Consider the following 20,083-nt stretch of genomic DNA (forward strand, 5'->3'; position numbering starts at 1 on the left):
ATTCAAAGGCAGCATACATGTCGAATGGAGCATCCAGCTGTTGGCACTATAAAAAGCATTTTGGGCTTTATGTGCTTTAAATTTTAGCAGCATCCTTGGTTCCCGAGAAATTCAAACAAGTGTTGTCTTGTCAATAATCTATAAAAAGCAATGACTATTTCATTTACTTCTATATTTATAAAGAATTATTTCAGTTTTATAAAACTTTAGATTTCAATAAATCAACGATGAATTATTCGATTGATATGCATTTTTTTTACCCGAAAGATAATCTAGTGGCATTACATTTTAAATATAATTTCTGGCATATGACCGCCACGGCTGGCTCGGATGTAGTCCAATTTTCGACGACTGTAAAGTTCTGGCCATCATCGTTTTTGAAGAAGTACGGTCCAATGAGCCCAGAACAAGCCCATAAAGCGCACCAAACTGTTAGTTTTTCTGCATGTAACGGTGTTTTGATATACGAGGTGTGTTCAAAAAGTAAGGTGACTCTTCAAATTTCGCGAATTTCAAATTTTTCGATTATCGAAACCTTTTAGAAGTTATACGAGGTGTGTTCAAAAAGTAAGGTGACTTTTCAAATTTCAAATTTTTCAAATTTTTCGATTATCTTCAGTTTTGGGAACAAGAAAAAGTCACATGGGGCCAAATCCGGTGAATATGGTGGCTGAGGCATTATTGTGGTGTTGTTTTTGGCCAAAAAATCCAAATCCTTTGATCCATATTTTTCGATAGCAAAAAATCGCCGAGCTCGCAAAATAACTTGTAACTTTACGCCTCTCACAACCAAACAAAAGAGGATGTTCCATTGAAACTTGGTACAGATGTTAGGGAAGAGTGTACCAATATAACAAAACAAAAAAATCGATAATCGAAAAATTTGAAATTCGCGAAATTTGAAGAGTCACCTTACTTTTTGAACACACCTCGTACACTTGAGGGTTAGCTTCACTCCAAATACGGTAGTTTTGTTTGTTGACGTAGCCATTAACCAGAAGTGCGCTTCATCGATTAGGTCAACGATAAAATGGACGTAGTGCTTGATACCTATTCCGCACAAAACCATTATTTTCTAAATAAAATGGCGCTATTTGCAAGCGTTATTTAGGCGTGAGTCTATTTATATATTTATATATATATATATTGTAGTATACATACCTTGAAAAAATGAACAATGATGAACACATAATGTCTCGATCCTCCATCTTTCAAAATAGCATGTTGACATGATATGGTTTTCTTGATTTTTTATTGAAAGAGCGATCGAATTATTTTTTTGCTATAATCGTTGTACCCAAAGATATTTTTACTTATATAGAGATTGATATTTAAAACCAAATTTTACATATTTTATTTCCGTAGGGAAACTTCGATTCGTCTAAATCTAATATTAATACACCATTTAAATCCATTTTTTCAGTATATCAATATCAATATGATATTGAAGGCATATTTAAAACGAATTTAAATTAATTGCATTTAAAATATAATGACAAGTTTAGGGAAAGGAGTAACTAGCTACAAATTGACTCGACAATTTTCAAATATGTATATTGGTGATTTAACATTTGTGGGTGGGTAAAAGATATTTGTTAGGGTTTTTTAGATTTGATATACATATAATATTGCATTTGCGTAAGAAAGATAATACTAAGCTGCATTTAGTAGATGTCAGTTCAAATAATATATTTGAGGGAGGTATAGGAACGAAAAGGTTTGTTCTGATATATTGGTAGTGTTCCCATGAATCCGTCCTTTTTTTAATTGAGTTTTATTTATGTCCTTTTCGTCAGGGTCAAATTGTTTAAATAAACATAGCACATCTTTTATATGCAAGGTCACTACTTTACGTACATCGTCATTATTTATGACTTGGTATACGTTGGGCTGAGAAGCTTTTTCTGTAGATTGCCTTGGCAATTCTACTTTTTCATTATCTGCGCAGATATTTTGTCTACTTTGGTACCTGGTAGTGACTTTCAGGATTTTGTTTTGTATGTCTTTTAATTCGGATATTGTTATCCTAGATAGGGCGTCTGCCACGAAATTATCTTTGCCCTTTAGGTACTCGACAGTAAAGTCGTATTCTTCTAATTCTAACCGCATGCGTGTTAATTTAGAACTAGGATTCACCATAGAAAATAAATATGTTAATGGTCAGTGATCTGTTTTAATTGTAAAGTGTTTTCCATAAATATATGGTCGAAAATGTAATATTGCCCAGTGGATTGCTGCTAATTCTTGTTCTGTAGTACTCTTATTGCTTTCACCTTTTGTGAATGCTCTTGATGCGTAAGCAATGGGAAGTAGGAGTCCATTATAGTCTTGAGTTAAGACTGCTCCACATGCTTGCTTACTTGCATCAGTGATTATGCAAAATTCTTTGCTAAAATCAGGATTGTGTAGTAGTGTTGGTTCTATTAATTTATCTTTTAAATATTGGAATGCTTTTTGACATTCATCTGTCCATTCAAAGGGAACATTCTTTTTACATAATCTTGTTATGTGCCGTGAATAGTCGGCGAAGTTTTTAATAAAGCGTCGATAGCAATTGCAAAATGCAACGAAACGTCTAGCACTATCCGCATCATGTGGGATTGAATAATTCATGATGACATCAAATTTCTTGTCATCTGGAAGTATTCCCTTATCTGTGCACTTGTGGCCAAGAAATGTCACTTCGTGCATGAAAAATGAACATTTTTCTGGATGTAGTTTAAGATTATTCTTCCTACACAGTTCGAATACTTTGATTAAATTTTTAAACATGTGTTGCTCTGAACATCCAATGACGATTAAATCGTCCATATAAAGGAATGCTTGTGATGGTTCTAAACCTGAGAATGCTATTGTCATCATTCTCTGAAATGAATTTGGTGCTATTTTTAAACCAAATGGCAGTCGCGTGAAGCGATATGAGCCGTTGTTGGTTGAGAATGACGTTATATTTCTTGATTTTTCTTCAAGCTCTATTTGATGAAAACCTGACATAAGGTCAAGGCATGAAAAGTATTTAGCTCTACCTAATTGATCGAGTATGTCGTCAATCCTAGGTAGGAAAAATTTATCGGACAGAAGCTTTTTATTAATTTGACGATAGTCTATTACAAATCTCCATTTTTTTATCATTTGAACCTGGGAGTGATTTCTTTGGTACTAACAGAAGTGGGCTATTGTATTCAGATACAGACTCTTCAACTATATTGTCTTTAATAAGTTTATCCACTTGGTTCTTTATTTCGTCCTGATGACTGTGCGGTATTCTGTAATTTTTTATGTACACTGGTTCTGTATCTTTAAGTCTTAAATGTTGTTTGTAAAAATTATTAGTTGTGATTGATTCGGTTTCCAGTCCGAATATATCACTATATTTGGAACATATGTCAGTGAGCTCTGATTTGAATTGCGTAGGAAAGTTTTTCTTTAATTTGGATATGACTTCATCTGTTCTAGAACCTTTGCTTGGTTGAATTATCTCGTAATTCGAAAGCGGTTCATACTGTATGTTTTTTATATCTATTAATTGGTCGGTACTGGTTGTATTCAGTACACGGACAAATGTATTATTGGATGTTGCTACTGTATTCGCTACATAAATACCAGATACTATTTCTTGATTTGGAATTAAGATATCTTCTGGTAAGTTTATATCTAATTTACGGACAACTTCAGATCTTGCTGGTAATACTATTAAATTATTACCAGAACTGAACTTTATTGGAACGTTTATTGGGTATTTTAAGTTATTTGGTCTTATTATGAACCAATCATTTGCTGGTTCGCAATCTAATTTGCAATTAAACGTTTTTATGAAGTCAACTCCTATAATTCCGTCGCATGGTATTGCGAAATTTTTTGAAACTAAATGGAAATTGTGCGGAATTATATACTTGTCAGTCTGCAATTCAATTCGAACTAAACCATTGGACTTAATTACTCCTTGTCCAATGCCTTGTATATCTATTGTTCTATCTTGCTTGATGTTTTCAAAAGTATCGGAATTCTCTTTTAGTAATGAAATGTCTGCTCCTGTATCTAGGAGAAATGTAAGATTATTATTTGTGGCGGAATTTTTGAATACTACAAACATATTAAGACTCAAGTTTACTGTGTGTACTTTTTTAGTTAATTTTGTGTACCTAAAGGTTCCTGGTAGTTTTCCGAACTACCTTGGGTGACACGTACATTATAGGGGTTATTATTTTGCGTGGCTTTGATTACCGCGTCCTCTATAATTTCCTCTATACTGGCCTCTGCCTCTATTGTTATTATTATAACGACGATTACTGTTGCTTTGGGTATTTATTCTACCTCGGTAGTTTCCCCGACTACCTCTATAACAGGGTCGTTGACCACTGAAGTATAGAACAGTATTAGGTTGTCCTGTTGCATCTGTGCAACTATTGACAAACTTAGTCGTTGCCTGGTCTAGAGTGCTGAATGTACCAGCCTCCATTATGTATTTAACCTTTTCTATAGAGCAGTTTTTAATAATTGCACTGACAGCATGCTCTGTGCTGTATTTAGTGGCTGTTTCGGAGGATAGCCCATCGTCGATGTAGGCTCCTTCTAGGGCCTTTGCCAACTTCTCTACCTCTTGGACATATTGATTGGCGGTTTTTTGCTTTTGCTGAAGGTTCATTAATTTTGCAGTGATCCCTGATACTGAATCTCCTTTTATTTTACTTTTTAATTTACCAATTATGTCAACAATAGTTGATTCTGTGGTAATGAACTTTCTCGTATGGCCTTTCAATTTTGTCTTAATTAGGTTAATGGCTGTTGTTTCATGTGGGCCTCTTAGTGAATCAATTAGATTCAATGCGTCTATGAAACTTGTCAGATTTTCTGCCTTTCCATCAAACTCTGGCAGCAGAGATGAGGCAATCTTTAGGTATTCTACCTGTGACATAGCCATGTTTACGATTTTTCCATATATTGATTCTGACTCAGATTCGGATACCTCGGGAAAATGTATTACCGCTGGTATCGTGAGATCCTGTAGATCTTCTTCTTTAATCTGATGTTCTGAATCGCTTGCGATTTCTGTATCGCTTACAGCTTCTATATCTGTATTTGTGTCTTCTTCGATTACTGCTGGTGTGTTCAGTATCGAAGGTATTGTAATTTCTAGTAAGTATTTTGCCTTTATATTCTGAAGGTTATTTTTCAACCTTTGTAAAAATCTTGATACATACGACCAATGGTGTGAGTTTAACTTTTCTCTATTGTTGCGTGTTTATTTAGTGTTACGCTAGATACGCTTCTATTTTGCGTTAAGCATTTATAGGACTTATCGAACTGTGTTTTAATATCAACTAATTTTGCGTTTAAATTATTCCATTCCAATGCAATTCATAATGGAAAATAATGAAATAGTTCTTCGCCTCTTTAGTTTAGTTTTGTCTTTAGTTATATATATAAATTTTTTTTTTAACTGTCTCTCTATCTATACATTTTAATGGTACCGCACAGATACATTACATTACAACAAATTAGGAAATGGAATTATATTTTTCATAAAATTGTCATTTATTTAGCTTAATTATGTAAAATCCTTTTTTTTTTTTTAATTAAATTTTTTTTAAATTTTATCCAAGTCATTTGCTTGGCTCTGGTATCTTTTCTTGTTACATATATTGTGGTATCTATATACTTTATACAATAGATTTGCCACATTTATTATGAATATTACTACAATTAATACAGTTATAAATTTAAGATCAGCGTTATCAATTTCTACTTTGTTGATAACATTGGCTGTAGAGTCTACAGTTTTAACGTCTACGATGCCCATGTTGGCAAAATTTTCTGGAAATTCTAATTTTATGTCTTTACTTATCTTATTTGTCTCTATAGACATTTAGTTTTTTTATACATGTTTTCCTGCCTACTGTTTCGAATGGCTTTTCGGGCCAAACGGCTTACCGGTCGACTCAATTGTCGTCAGGCATTACAAATATATATATATATATATAATAATTTAAAAATTAATGTTGCGCACTCTTTAGTGCTGTCGGTCAGTTCACCCTTGGTGTTTCCAATCGTTGGTACAAGGGGCGGTCTGCCTCTCGTACTTCTTCTTGATCCCTTTCGTTGGTACAAGGTGCGGTCTGCCTCTCGTACTTTCTTCTTGTTCCAATCGTTGGTACAAGAGGCGGTCTGCCTCTCGTACTTTCTTCTTGTTCCAGTCGTTGTCACAAGGGGCGGTCTGCCTCTCGTGATTGATTATTTATTATTGATTTATGTTGCGACATCTATTCCTTTGCCTGGCATGTGCTCAAGCAATGTGGGCTGTAGAGCGGTCCTTCGCAGTCCGGTGGACATTCGAGTTTCCTTTTTGGTATCTCTTTGGGCTGTGGGCGATGTGTATTCTTGTTAATTTGGATGTTTGTATTTACTGAGGGACAGGGGTTGCTCTTCACCTTTAACAGTGGTGGCACTTCGGACTTATATAAGAGTCTTACAATCTCAGACTTTCTTTGTCTGATTCGCTCTTTAATGCCACTGCGTCTTTTATTATTTTTGGTGATTGCGGAGCTCATACCCCTGTACTCACTCAGAATTTTTGCCGTTCGAAGTCATTCCAATTGATGCCATTGCCGCTGCTGCTATTGTTGTTGTTTCTGCTGCTGTTGCTGTTGCTGGTCATCTCACAGGCTGATGATTTTTATTTTTTTTTTTTTTTTTTGTTGTTGTCCGGGCCTTTTGGACTCAGGCGGCGCCGGTGCTGGTCATTGCACAGGCTGATTTTTCCACTATCAATCCGAAGATTGCACTATTCAATGTCACGGTCGCCATGTAATATCAGGTCACAGATATCCAATCGTTGTATCTTGTAGTTGGTGTATTTCACTTGTTATTAAAAACGCATGCACGTCAGTGCAGTCTTAGTTCAGTTTTATCAATGTTCTTTTATTTTAAGTCAAAATGTTCTCTTACCCTAAGTACATAAGCTCAGCGCGCACTGCGCTGCCGGTAGCGGCGGTGCTGCATTATATATTTCTTATATGTATATGCTTATGCTTAGGTGACAATGGACATGCATGCTTGTCTTACGTAAATGTATTGGGAGAGTCTTATGCATACATGTCTTGAGTGCATTCGGTCAGCGTGGGAATGCTGACTTAGCCAAACTCATAATGGGCGATCATATTTCGCTCACTTGAATTGGTTTATTTATTTGTTTATATTGCAACAATATGTTGCTGCTGTATGCAAGCAGGTTACAGTGTTACCTCGCTACATGTTTTTACATATGTGCATATTACACTATGGCGGAGGAGCGTAATTTAAAAGTTCCAAAAGTTTCATTTCTAATAGGCGGTGTATACCGGGTGTTTTCCGTTTTGCATACTGAAGGGCATATTCTGCAGACAAATTAACGATTGCGTATTACTGGGAGAGGATTTCTTCTTTACGGGTCTTGTCCGACCAAAAAAACCCAAAGGCATCGTAAATGTCTGCAGAGTGGTGGATGATAGAGAATGTTGGATGTGATTCTTTTAAAGGATTCCCGTTTTTGGAATAGTACGAGGTGTGTTCAAAAAGTAAGGTGACTTTTCAAATTTCGCGGGCAACATATTTTCGATTATCGTTTTTTTTGTTTTGTTATATTGGTACACTCTTCCCTAACATCTGTACCAAGTTTCAATGGAACATCCTCTTTTGTTTGGTTGTGAGAGGCGTAAAGTTACAAGTTATTTTGCGAGCTCGGCGATTTTTTGCTTTTTTCGGTCTTGGCTCGTCTGGGCTCTTCCATTGGGACGATTGGGCTTGGTTTCGATATCATAACCATATACCCATGATTCGTCACCAGTTATGACCCTTTTGAGTAAATCTGGGTCGTCGTTGACGTCATTCAACAGCTCTTGAGCGATGCTCATGCGACGGTTCTTTTGGTCAAAATTCAGCAATTTCGGAACAAACTTCGCTGACACACGACTCATACCCAAAACGTTTGAAAAAATTTCATGGCACGAGCCAAGCGATATACCGACATCTTCAGCAACTTCTCTGATAGTGATTCGACGATTTTCCAAAACAATTTTCGTCACTGCTTGAACGTTTTCATCAGTTGTTGACGTGCTTGGGCGTCCAGAGCGAGGCTGGTCATTGGCATCTTCCCGGCCATCTTGGAAGAGTTTGTACCACTTGTACACATTTTTTTACTCAGAACAGTTTCACCGTATGCCACTGTCAACATTTCAAGTGTTTCAGAGCACTTAATTTTATTTTTTACACAAAATTTGATGCAAATCCTTTGATCCATATTTTTCGATAGCAAAAAATCGCCGAGCTCGCAAAATAACTTGTAACTTTACGCCTCTCACAACCAAACAAAAGAGGATGTTCCATTGAAACTTGGTACAGATGTTAGGGAAGAGTGTACCAATATAACAAAACAAAAAAAACGATAATCGAAAATATGTTGCCCGCGAAATTTGAAAAGTCACCTTACTTTTTGAACACACCTCGTATAGGAAAGTAGCATTCGATTTTCTGTAGAAATTCAAAGTAATATTTTTGCGGCAAACAGATTTTAGTTGTTTATTGCTGGGAAATTGAAGTTAACTTTTCATATTCTGTGATCGAAATCGCAGATTTTTTTTTTAAATTTTTTTTATTTTAGCGCGACTTCCGTTCCTTGACGTGCAACCCACCTCCCGAGGGGCGCTGCCGTCTGACGTACGGCTCGGAACACGGGAATAGATCCGAGTGGATTAGTAAAGATACGAGGAAAGTTAGTTTTGTGCTAATTGAATCGGACGAACTAAAGAAATAAAAAGTGTTTTGGTAACATAGGGGTCGTTAAATTCCTTCGACCACCTTTTAAAGAAACCAAGAACTCCTCTAGCTTTATTAACCATAGAGGAAATATGGTCGGAAAACTTAAGTTTTGCATAGAGTAGGATGCCAAGATCTTCAACTGCACTAATTCTTTCCAGAGCTACACCATGCAAAGTATAAATGGCATCTTTAGGTCTTAGGCGACAGAAGGTCATTGCTTTGCATTTAGATCCATTAAGATTTAATAAGTTTGCAGAGCACCAGTTTTGAAAATTATTAAGGTCAGATTGCAGATTCACCTGGTAGGAGGCATCGGTATATTGCAGACAGAGTTTGACATCATCTGCACACATAAGTACTAGGGAGTCATTAACAACCATGGGAAGGTCGTTAATGAATAAAGTAAAAAGTAACGGACCAAGGTGGCTCCGCTGAGGGACCCCGGAGGAAGAATAGACTAAAGCAGACACTGAATTTTTAAAAAGAACTCGTTGCGTTCTACCTGTGAGGTAACTGCTAATCCAACCCAGGAGATCAGTACGAAAACCGATTAGATCGAGTTTTTCTAAAAGAAGGCCGTGATTCACGGAGTCAAATGATTTATTGAAGTCAGTGTAAATGACATCCGTCTGGAGTTTATTTTGGAAACCATAACAGTCATTGCTATTAGTTCTTAAGTAGTTTTTAAATAATCTTAATTTGATATTTTTTAGATTAGAAAGGTGCCTTGTATACCAAGGGGGTTTATCCGCCATAGCCGGATACCGCACCGGAACAAAGCGACCAAAAATAAGGTTTAATTTACTATAAAATATATCTAGAGCAGTCGACATATCGGTGCATGTGTACAAATCGGACCAGTCAAATTCTGAAATAAAGTTATTAATTTTTTTAAAGTCGGCTTTACGAAAACATCGAATTTTCTTATCAGCTTAATTGTTCTTAGGCCTAGTGCATAGCCCCGTATCGATCGTAAGACCTAATGTTGATAAGGATCTTCAGGGTGTGTGAGAGGTGGAGCTCTACTTATGGCGTCTGTATCAGAGAGGAAGCACAGATCGAGAAAAAGACCTAAAGAATTCCATATATGATTAATTTGAGCCAGTGACATGTCTAACATGCCAGCAGTAAAGTCGTGATGCGACATTAAGGTGTTATCGTTCATGGACCAAGCCACCTGGGGTAGGTTGAAATCACCCAACACCACCAGCTGATCCATGTTCGATAACATTGAGAGGACAGACTGAATGGCTGCTAGGTGCCGCTCATATGTCAAGGAATCGGACTTCGGCGGAATATAAGAGCAAGTGATATATAAATTTAACCTAGACAATGAGATTTTTACTGTGACAAATTCTAAGTCTCCAGTTTGCCGATTTATCACCTCGGAAACGAGATTAGAGTCCACTGAAATTAGGACTCCACCACCATTTCCGAGGAATCGGTCAAGCCTATATATTGTGTACCTACTGGGGGAAACTTCAGAATTAAAAATTTCTGGAGTTCGAAATATGGGCTTTTACCGGTGTCGTCACGATTGGAGTGGTAGACGGCAGCGGTGACAATGAAGGAGACTGTTGAACATCAGACGGCGGGAGAAGGGAGTTATTTGCATTATTGTCGGTAACCGCCGGCGGCAAACGGGACGTTTTTTTGCGCTTAGGAGACTCATTCAACAGTTGTAAATTGTTAAACTGAGTGTCCAGCGCAGAAAACAGGTCGTTAGCTTTTCGAAAAGCAACCAATACCTGACCGAACCCATTTTTAGTCTGCCTCATAAAAGATCTAATTTCCATCTGGGCCTCACGACATCTGTCACAACAGTAGTGTAAGCCAAAGTCGGAACGATCCAAAGCATCCGGAATTGTGGTTGACTTAAACCCTGCATACTTGGAGTGCGCAATGTTATCACACAGCCAACAGTGCACGCTTACTTGGTCAACCGACACAATTTTATTGCATTTTTTAATGCAACAGATAATATCAGACATTTTGGCAAATAATTAGTAAAATGTAAACCACTGTGCCAGAAAAATATTATAGGGAAGAAGAAAGGGAGTTTGAGAGAAACAGTTAGGGGCAAGAGAGTAAGCGAGAGAGTGTTAGCGAGAGAGAGGCGTTATAAGAGAGTACAAGTTGTATAAGAGAGGGAGAGAGAGTGTGTTTTCGAGAGCTACAAGCCGGTGGAAGATATTGAAAAGAGATCTACAGATGTTGTGTTGGAGAGGTAAGCGGCGAAAGTTCCGTTACTAATAGCACAAAGTAAAGTAAAAAAAATATGTTAGAATACAGTCCACAGTTGTTGATATTTGTTTGCAATAAATGCTTTATGCAAACAGATAACAATAAATGCACTGCACTACGCGGAATCGAAAGACGGTTTTTTTCAAGTAGATAAACGTTTGCAAAAAAGTAGCAAAAACGAGGGGATTCGGGAATAAATTCAAAGATTAAATCGCTCGAGAAGACGCAAAAGCCAAAAACACAACTGTTCGCGTTAAAAGAGAAGTGAAGTGTAGCTGATAGTGATAGCTTTAAATATTTTATATTTGGAATGTTGAGTTTTTATTGGGTTTGCCCGAACTGAATTTGCGTCATTAACGGAAAGTGACCACTTCCGTATAGATAGTCTTTCACAGACCACTTACAGAAATGGAACAGTGATGCGAAGGCTAATGTAAGGTTAATAGTGGTGAAGGAGTTGTGGGTGGAATAGCGGAGCCGTCATTGAGTATAGTTAAAATTAATTTGTTTATGATTTCTTCTATTTGGTATTAGTTCATTATTAGTTATTAGCATTAAAATCTTCAAAAACATAGAATTGGTTTGTTGGCAAGATCTACTATTTTAATAATTTCGTTGGCTACTACTGACTGAGATAAATATGTATATAAAAACTTTATAATAGATTTGTTAAAATCTGTGCTTTGTTTTTTTGTAATACACTCTCTTTTTACTTGCGCATTTTGTAAGTACTCTATAATATTAAACTTTTGCTTGCTTTGCAACTTTGCTAATTTATATCTATCTATTTACCAAAGATTTTTCAAATCGGAACATTATTTCGGTATTTATAAAGAAATGTAGGTTATACGGCCTCACATGGGCAGTGACGTCTCAATCAGTAACTCAACATGCTTTCTTTGACAATATATGGCGCTTTGTGAATACCCTTTCTGTATACACTCATGGACAAAATAATAGGTGTGTTTTTTTTTCATTTTTAACTTCTTATTTCTAAGACATGCTTTCTCCAATTAGCTCAAAGCTACGTTTTTTTTAAACTTATATTAATTGTCTTTAAAAGAAAAAAGAAACAATACTATAAACCTTTTCATTAACAACATAAGTAGATTTTTTCCTAAGTTGGACATTTTTGGCTGGACACAATAATATGTGTAAGGATTTATACGTTTAAAGTAAATGTAAATAATAATAATAGTAAATAATTTGTACATTAAGTTGAGTATGTAGCAGTTAGTAGCCGGTATACTCGCCATTATTTTTGAGAACTTTCTCCATTCGTCTTGGCATGGATGATATCAGCTTGCGACAAGTTCCAATTGGGATGGAGTACCATGCTCTTTGGACAATATCCCAAAGCTGGTTTTGTATTTTGACAAGAAGACTTTCCTACCTCTCTTTTGAGTTCACCCCAGATATTTTCGATGGGATTAAGGTCAGGGGATTGACTCGGCCATTCAAGAACATTCACATTTTGCTCACGAAACCACTCCCTGACTAGTAGAGAGGCGTGTTTTGGGTCGTTATCCTGCTGGAACTTCCATAAAATTGGCATATTATCCTCAGCATATGGCAGCATCACTGCCAATAAGTCTCTGTATACGAATGTGTCTATTATTCCATCAATGCGATGAATCGGACCAACACCATTCCTTGAAAAGCAGCCCCATACCATTAGGCTACCACCTCCATGTTTTACAGTCTTACAGGTGTACTTGGGATCAAATTCTTTGCCTTTCGGACGGTGAACATTCCTTTTAGCATCATTTCCAAATAAATTTATTTTGGTTTCGTCACTCCAGAGAATGTTTTGGGGCGTGGCTTGATCGGAAAAAACAATTCGCATTGGGAGCATCATAGGAACCTACATGCTTAATCCGAACGTTCTATCTCTTATAGTTACCGAGATATCAGCTTTTCTAGAAAATCCGAAAACCGTCTTTTGAGCCTTGTGGGCGTATGGGTGGGTGTGGCCGGATATTAGTACCACTATAAGATGCGATGCCATCTAAAGATTATACTTTCTGAATTCCAACCTTCTAGCTCCTATCGCGAAAAACTAAAATCGCTGAAATCTCGGGAACTATTATAGCTAGAAAGTTGAAATTCAGTACGTATAATCTCGGGATGCCAGCGCATCTTATGGATGTACTATTATCTGGCCACACCCACTCTTACGCTCACCAAGTTCAAAAGACGGTTTTCTCATATTCTAGAAAAGTTGAAATCTCTGTAACTATACGTGATAATTAAGCATGTAGGTTTTTATAATGCCCCAAATGCGAAAAGAAAAGGAGATTTTTCAAATCGGATCATTATTTCGCTATTTATTAAGAAATGTGGGTTAAAGGGCCTCGCATGGTCAGTGAAATCACTATCAGTTACTCAACATGCTTTCTCCGACAATAGGTGGCGCTTAGGGAATTTCCACTAGCAAAATGAATATTTTAAAATTGTGTAAAATAGTAACGGGTATCATATAGTCGCTGCACTCGATTATAGCGTTTCCCATACGCTGTTTATTTCAGCATCTAGCCACGCCCACTCTAATGCCCACAATACCCGGAAAAGCAAAATAGGAAAATCTTGGGAACTAAAAGAGGTAGAAAGTTGTGCTTAAGAATACGCCAAGTGTCCGAGAGAATCATATTAGGAACCCCATTAAGTGGCGCAATATTTCAAATTAGGTAGGGCATGAGAAGTGTTTCAAAATGTAGTTGAATGAACTTAATTTCCTTTATTAAAATGCTTTAATAATATATTTTTCATTTTTTTTAGCCATAAATTTACTAGGTTTTGCCAGTGGAAAAATTTGGAACTAAACATACAAGTAAGTAAAAGTAAAGTAATTTAATTTTTATAAGTATATATATTTGATAATTTGGAATATCTTTATATCGGAAAAGTGGTTTACAGGAAGAACAAGAGGAAACGCTATAGTCGAGTGCCGCTACTATAAAATACCCGTTACTGTTTTACAAAATTTTAAAATATTATTTTGCTAGTGGAAATTCACAAGGCGCCACCTATTGTCAGACGAAGTATGTTGAATATGCTTATAGTGACGTCACTACCAATGTCAGGCCTTATAACCTTAAATTCTTTATAAATAGCGAAATAATGTTCCGATTTGAAAAATCTTTTGTAAATCGATAGATATTAACAGAAATAAGTTATATAACGTCAAACGAAGGCATTCATAATAATATTATAGACAACACAGTTTTCCGCAGTTTGTGGGCGTTAGAGTGGGCGTGGCCAGATGCAACTTCGTGGGAAGTTGCAGAGGCATCTCTTAAATACGTGTTCCTAAGCAAAATTTTGTAGCTCTTATAATTTTTGAGATTTTTGCATTTTTGGTTTTTCGGGTGTTGTGGGCGTTAGAGTGGGCGTGGCTTGATCGGAAAAAACAATTCGCATTGGGAGCATCATAGGAACCTACATGCTTAATCCGAACGTTCTATCTCTTATAGTTACCGAGATATCAGCTTTTCTAGAAAATCCGAAAACCGTCTTTTGAGCCTTGTGGGCGTATGGGTGGGTGTGGCCGGATATTAGTACCACTATAAGATGCGATGCCATCTAAAGATTATACTTTCTGAATTCCAACCTTCTAGCTCCTATCGCGAAAAACTAAAATCGCTGAAATCTCGGGAACTATTATAGCTAGAAAGTTGAAATTCAGTACGTATAATCTCGGGATGCCAGCGCATCTTATGGATGTACTATTATCTGGCCACACCCACTCTTACGCTCACCAAGTTCAAAAGACGGTTTTCTCATATTCTAGAAAAGTTGAAATCTCTGTAACTATACGTGATAATTAAGCATGTAGGTTTTTATAATGCCCCAAATGCGAAAAGAAAAGGAGATTTTTCAAATCGGATCATTATTTCGCTATTTATTAAGAAATGTGGGTTAAAGGGCCTCGCATGGTCAGTGAAATCACTATCAGTTACTCAACATGCTTTCTCCGTCAATAGGTGGCGCTTAGGGAATTTCCACTAGCAAAATGAATATTTTAAAATTGTGTAAAATAGTAACGGGTATCATATAGTCGCTGCACTCGATTATAGCGTTTCCTCTTCCTCTTTCTTTCCACCTATAGTTTCAAATTGGAATATTTATTTTATAGTTTTTGCAAAAAGTAGAGACAGAAAAATTTTATTGAGAATCAGTATTTGGTAGCAACAGTATTATTTATAAATTGGCTAATACAGGAACGAGTATCGCAGAGTCGCAACTCTCGACATAGCGCAACTCTCGACATAGGTTCGTTTCCGAACCTATAAAGTATATATATACTTGATCAGGATTGTGTGTTCTTCTGTCCGTCTGTTCGACTATCCGTCTATACGCCTGTCCGTATGAACGCTGAGATCTCAGGAACTATATGAGATACAAAGTTGAGATTAAGCGTGAAGATTCTTGAGGTCCATACGCAGCGAAAGTTTCAGGGCCTGCCACGCCCACTCTGACGTCCACAAATCACGGAAAAATAGAACATCAATAGAAAGTTGAAATTCAGTATGTCTAATCTTTAGATGCCAGCGCACCTTATGGTGGTATCCTGCCACACCCACTCTTACCCCTACCAAGCTCGAAAAATGGTTTTCGCATATTGTAGAAAAGCTTATATCTCGATAACTATAAGTGATAGCAAATTCGGATTAGGCCTTGTATAAAATATTTTGGTCAATATCTATCGATTTACCAACGATTTTTCAAATCGGATTATTATTTCTGTGTTTATGAAGAAATGTAGGTTATAAGGCCTCACATGGGTAGAGACGTCACTATCAGTTACTCAACATGCTTTCTCTGACAATAGGTGGCACTTTGTGAATTTCCACTAGCAAACTTTATAGTATAACTTTCTAGCTCTTATAATTCCCCCATTTTTGCATTAATCCGAACTTTCTATCACTTATAGTTACCGATATATCAGCTTTTCTCGAAAATGCGACAACCGTCTAGTTCTAGAGATTTTAGTTTCCCGTGATTTGTGGGCGTTAGAGTGGGCGTTGCAGGAGCTAAAACTTGCGCTGCGTAGGGACCTCAAGAATCTTCATGCTTAATCTCATCTTTCTATCTCTTATATTTTCTGAGATCTCAGCTTTCATACCGACAGACGGACGGACAGACGGACACGATTGCTATTGCTGGCATTCCCCAATAACTGGTAGCCGTTTATCCATGTAGGTTTTAGTACCGAGTTATGCAACAGGACGTATTTCTTGTTATCCGGTTGACCTGCTCAAACTCAAATTGATGTGTGATTGCATAACGTGGCTTAAGGTACTACTCTTACTGAAGTACTCTTCTACGAATAAATTTTTAACCAATTTTCTAAAGCCGACTTCTTATTCTTGTACTTCTTGATAAACCTAGTTCTTTCAACGGTGGGTGAAAATACTCGACTCAAGTACGATGAGAAACAATCTTTCAACTTTACACATCGATTCCAGTAGGAATCCTAGAAGGTCGCCAACGGATCTTAATCAAGAACCGCCAAGGTGATTGATGTCGGAAGCCAAAAGCATCACCAAGTTTACTATCGAAGACATCTGTCACTACACCGGCTATCTGCGTTTACTGTGAGTCAGTCACTCATTATATAAGTTATGGCCGGACATGGCCAGAGGGACTATTCTCCCAAATATCACCTATGTACTTAGTTAAAGTAGTTGCCATCGTTGTTCCTTTGGTACCTGGTTCTTAGTTGACTCGTTTCTTCCCGCCTTGACCTACGAGTTACGTTACAAATAAAACAGTGATCGCTTCAATACGTTATAAAGGTTTTATTCGCTGAGATCCAAAGCCGTCTTCCCGAGTCAGGGGCACGATCCTCAGTGCCTCGCCGCATACCCCTAGCAGGGCGCCTTTGAAACTGCCCGTCGGCAATAGAATTGCCTCCTGCAGAATGCCGCCGTCGTTCTGTCGCTACGCTGTCGCTCTCCCGTTTGGTCTCTCCATCGCTGTCGCGGCGTAGCTGTCGTTGTATATCTGCTGCTGCGTTGCTGCCGGGCTCATGTCTCGGCGGATGCATTATTGTAGCCCCGAAAGCCGAAAGGGCCAAGAGGGTTGAAGGGAAGCGGGCGCTTGGCTGGTGTTAACCTATATCTTATTGCAAGGCCTTTGCTAAATTAAACTTAGCTCAACGGAAGGAAAGATCAAATCAAGGCCATGTAGCATCCATTGTGGTCGTTCAACGTTTCACGTCAAGGCCAAGCAGCAACTGTGCAGTCAAGAGTACCACAGAGAAGCACTACCACTTACCACAAAGAGAAGTCTCATACCAACAGCGGTAGTCCACATTAAGGATGGAAACGGACTGTTTCAGATATTCAGAGCGTTATTAGATTCAGGTTCGGAATTTAACCTGATCACGGAGGAGACTGCGAAGCGTCTGGAGTTACCGAAATGCCGCGTCAGCCAAGCTATTAGTCGTATTTCTGACACCTCAAGACAAATGAATTACAACGTACACACAACTCTAAAATCACGAGAACAGCTTTGTGAACAACATTTCGAGAACACAGTTGCTATTGAATCAGACAATCGCATTACAGTTACATTAGGCAAATTATAATAACAGCGCCGCCAAAAGTTTTTCCTACTTGAACGTAGGCTAAATAATAATCCGTTCCTAATGGAATCATAACAACAGGTAACATGTCAGCCGTGAACGACGTTGACAAGAGAGAGCCCCATTTATTTTTTCCCCACCATTGTGTGTTACGGCCACAGAGCAGAAAGATGTCTCAAAAATGCCGAAAAATTCAACAGTAATTAACCCACACTAGGTAATTCATCAGACAGGAAAATTTCCATGCAGCTGGAGAAATTGAATTCAACGAAAATGTTTGGTTTCGAATGGCAGCCAACAGACGACGTATTCATTTTTCAGTTCAAATTCAAGTTTTCTTCGACTTCTACTAGACCTATCAGAAGTATCACGATTAGTCGAATCGCTTGTACTTATCCCTCCCGTTCTCATGAATTGCAAAACGTTCATTCAAAGTTTAGTTATCCGAAAACTTTCTTGGGATGATGCAATTCCCGACGATCTAGGTATCGTCTGGGACAACTCAAAGAATGACTTACAGTGAAACTTTCACGATATGTTTCAACCTCACCACAACATCAATGCGAGCTTCACGGATTTGCGGACGCCTTCAAACGTGGATACGGCTGTTGCCTTTACGTTCGCAGTATAATCAATGGGGTCATAAAAGTCAGCTTATTAGTTTCAAAGGCAAGAGTCGCTCCAATTCAATCCTTGTCGATCTCAAAGCTTGAGCTCTGTGCAGCCGTGGAACATATCAAAAGCTTAAAAACAAGCTCAAGCCTTACATCTCAAAGGTATACTTTTGGACCGATGCGAAGACTGTTCTACAGTGGCTTGGGTAACACTCGTCGTAACTGACAACTTTTGAATCTCACTGGATATCTGAGCTTCAGTCGTACGCACAATCGTCAACGGCAGAGCGTTAGTGCGTCAAGTTGTACGGGAATGCACTCACTGCTTCCACTACAAGCCTCGCCCTCCAGATCGACTTGTCGGCAAACGCCCGTTCCTGGTATCAGGAGTTGATTTATGCGGGCCCTTCCTGACCTCGTACAAAATACGATGCAAGTCAATATATATACATATATACATATATACATATTGTTTGCTTTGCAACGAAAGCACACATCGAACATCGAGCTAGTTTCCGAGTTTACAACTAATGCTTTCTTATCTTGCATTCGAGGGTTTATTTCCCGGAGTAGATTGCCCCAACGCATCTACTGCGACATCGCAAAAAACTTCATTGGAGCTGCCAATAAATTGAAGAAGTTACAAAGTGCTGGAGCCTGGATCCAGAGTTATATAGCGCTCGCATTGGATTCTCATTTTGCGTCATCCCTCGGAGACGGCTGTTAAATCAGCTAAAACGCTCCTACTAAAAAACATCGGAGAAGCAAATCTTACATACGAAAAGCTCTTGACCGTCCTCACAGAAGTAGAAGCCATTTCTGTCTCACGTCATTCGCATTCTTTCGGGCGATCCAGAATCGGACGATCCAAATGATAGAGCTGTATTGTTGCCGGCCCATTTCCTAATCGGGTCACCATTATGTCAGTACCAGACGAATCCAAGTTGCGCTATCTTACCAGATCGCAACGCGCGACATTCAGGGACTACATACATTTTCTTTAAGTTCGCGGCAAGTGGACCATCATCCAGGTCGGTGAACTTGTCATAGTGCACGAGGACACTCTTCTTCCTCGATGATGAAACCTAGCAAGAGTCACTGGAGTTATTTACGGACGAGACCACCGAGTACGAGTCGTGGATCTGCATACCTCTAAACGTCTTCTGCGTAGGGCAATTCACAAATTAGCGCCTCTTCCTTTTGGTTGTAATTGAAAGAGCTGCGTATTTTCAACGAGGGGAGTATGTCGGAGGAGCATTTGAATATAACGTAAATTTAGTTGAAACAATGTGACTGTATGGCAACCCGTAAGCTAGGACTAACGCCTTGCAACTACTATCTAGTGTTACATAACGTGGCTTAAGCAACTACTCTTACTGAAATACTCTTAATTGGCGACACACACTACTCGCCGCTTTTCTGTGAATAAATTTAGAACCAATTTTTTTAAGCCGACTTCTTTTTGTACTGCGCCCGGAGAACATAAAACAAGTTCGGCAGTCGATCGAACAATTATTATAATTGACTTTTTCTATCTCACTGGAAAATGGCCAAGTTTTGCGATGGCATTAAAAAGCTAGGTGATAGTGCAGACGGCGAACGGTGAATTTGTCACTCTCGACGTAAACGTCTCTTTTCGAGGACGATCTGTTCAATTTGTAGAATTGTATTTGTTTATAATGTGTCTTTCTGAAAGCAGCATTACGTCAATATGATTGTCAAGTAAGAATGGAGCTAACTCGATTTTATGCTGTGAAACTCCGTTAGCGTTCCACGAAGATAACAGTAGGGAAGTCATTATTTATTTGGATTGTTGTGAAACCACCATTTGAATCAATAGATT

At 38.1% G+C, this 20,083-nt stretch overlaps 1 protein-coding gene across 4 annotated transcripts in view; it reads left to right on the forward strand.

The window, feature by feature from the left end:
• The window catches only part of LOC108116045 (G protein-coupled receptor kinase 1), a 264,251-nt gene that overhangs the window by 103,850 nt on the left and 140,318 nt on the right, over positions 1–20,083 (forward strand). For all 4 annotated transcript variants that reach the window (XR_005993709.1, XM_041818096.1, XM_041818095.1 and 1 more), the window contains exon 7: positions 13,816–13,867. Coding sequence is in view for 3 of the 4 variants with exons in the window: in XM_041818096.1 (XP_041674030.1) it covers positions 13,816–13,867 (52 nt within the window). In the remaining variant the exon portion in view is untranslated. The remainder of the gene's footprint in view (positions 1–13,815; positions 13,868–20,083) is intronic.

This window comes from Drosophila eugracilis, unplaced genomic scaffold (assembly GCF_018153835.1).
Source record: "Drosophila eugracilis isolate 14026-0451.02 unplaced genomic scaffold, ASM1815383v1 contig_2148, whole genome shotgun sequence".
Lineage (NCBI taxonomy): Eukaryota > Metazoa > Arthropoda > Insecta > Diptera > Drosophilidae > Drosophila > Drosophila eugracilis.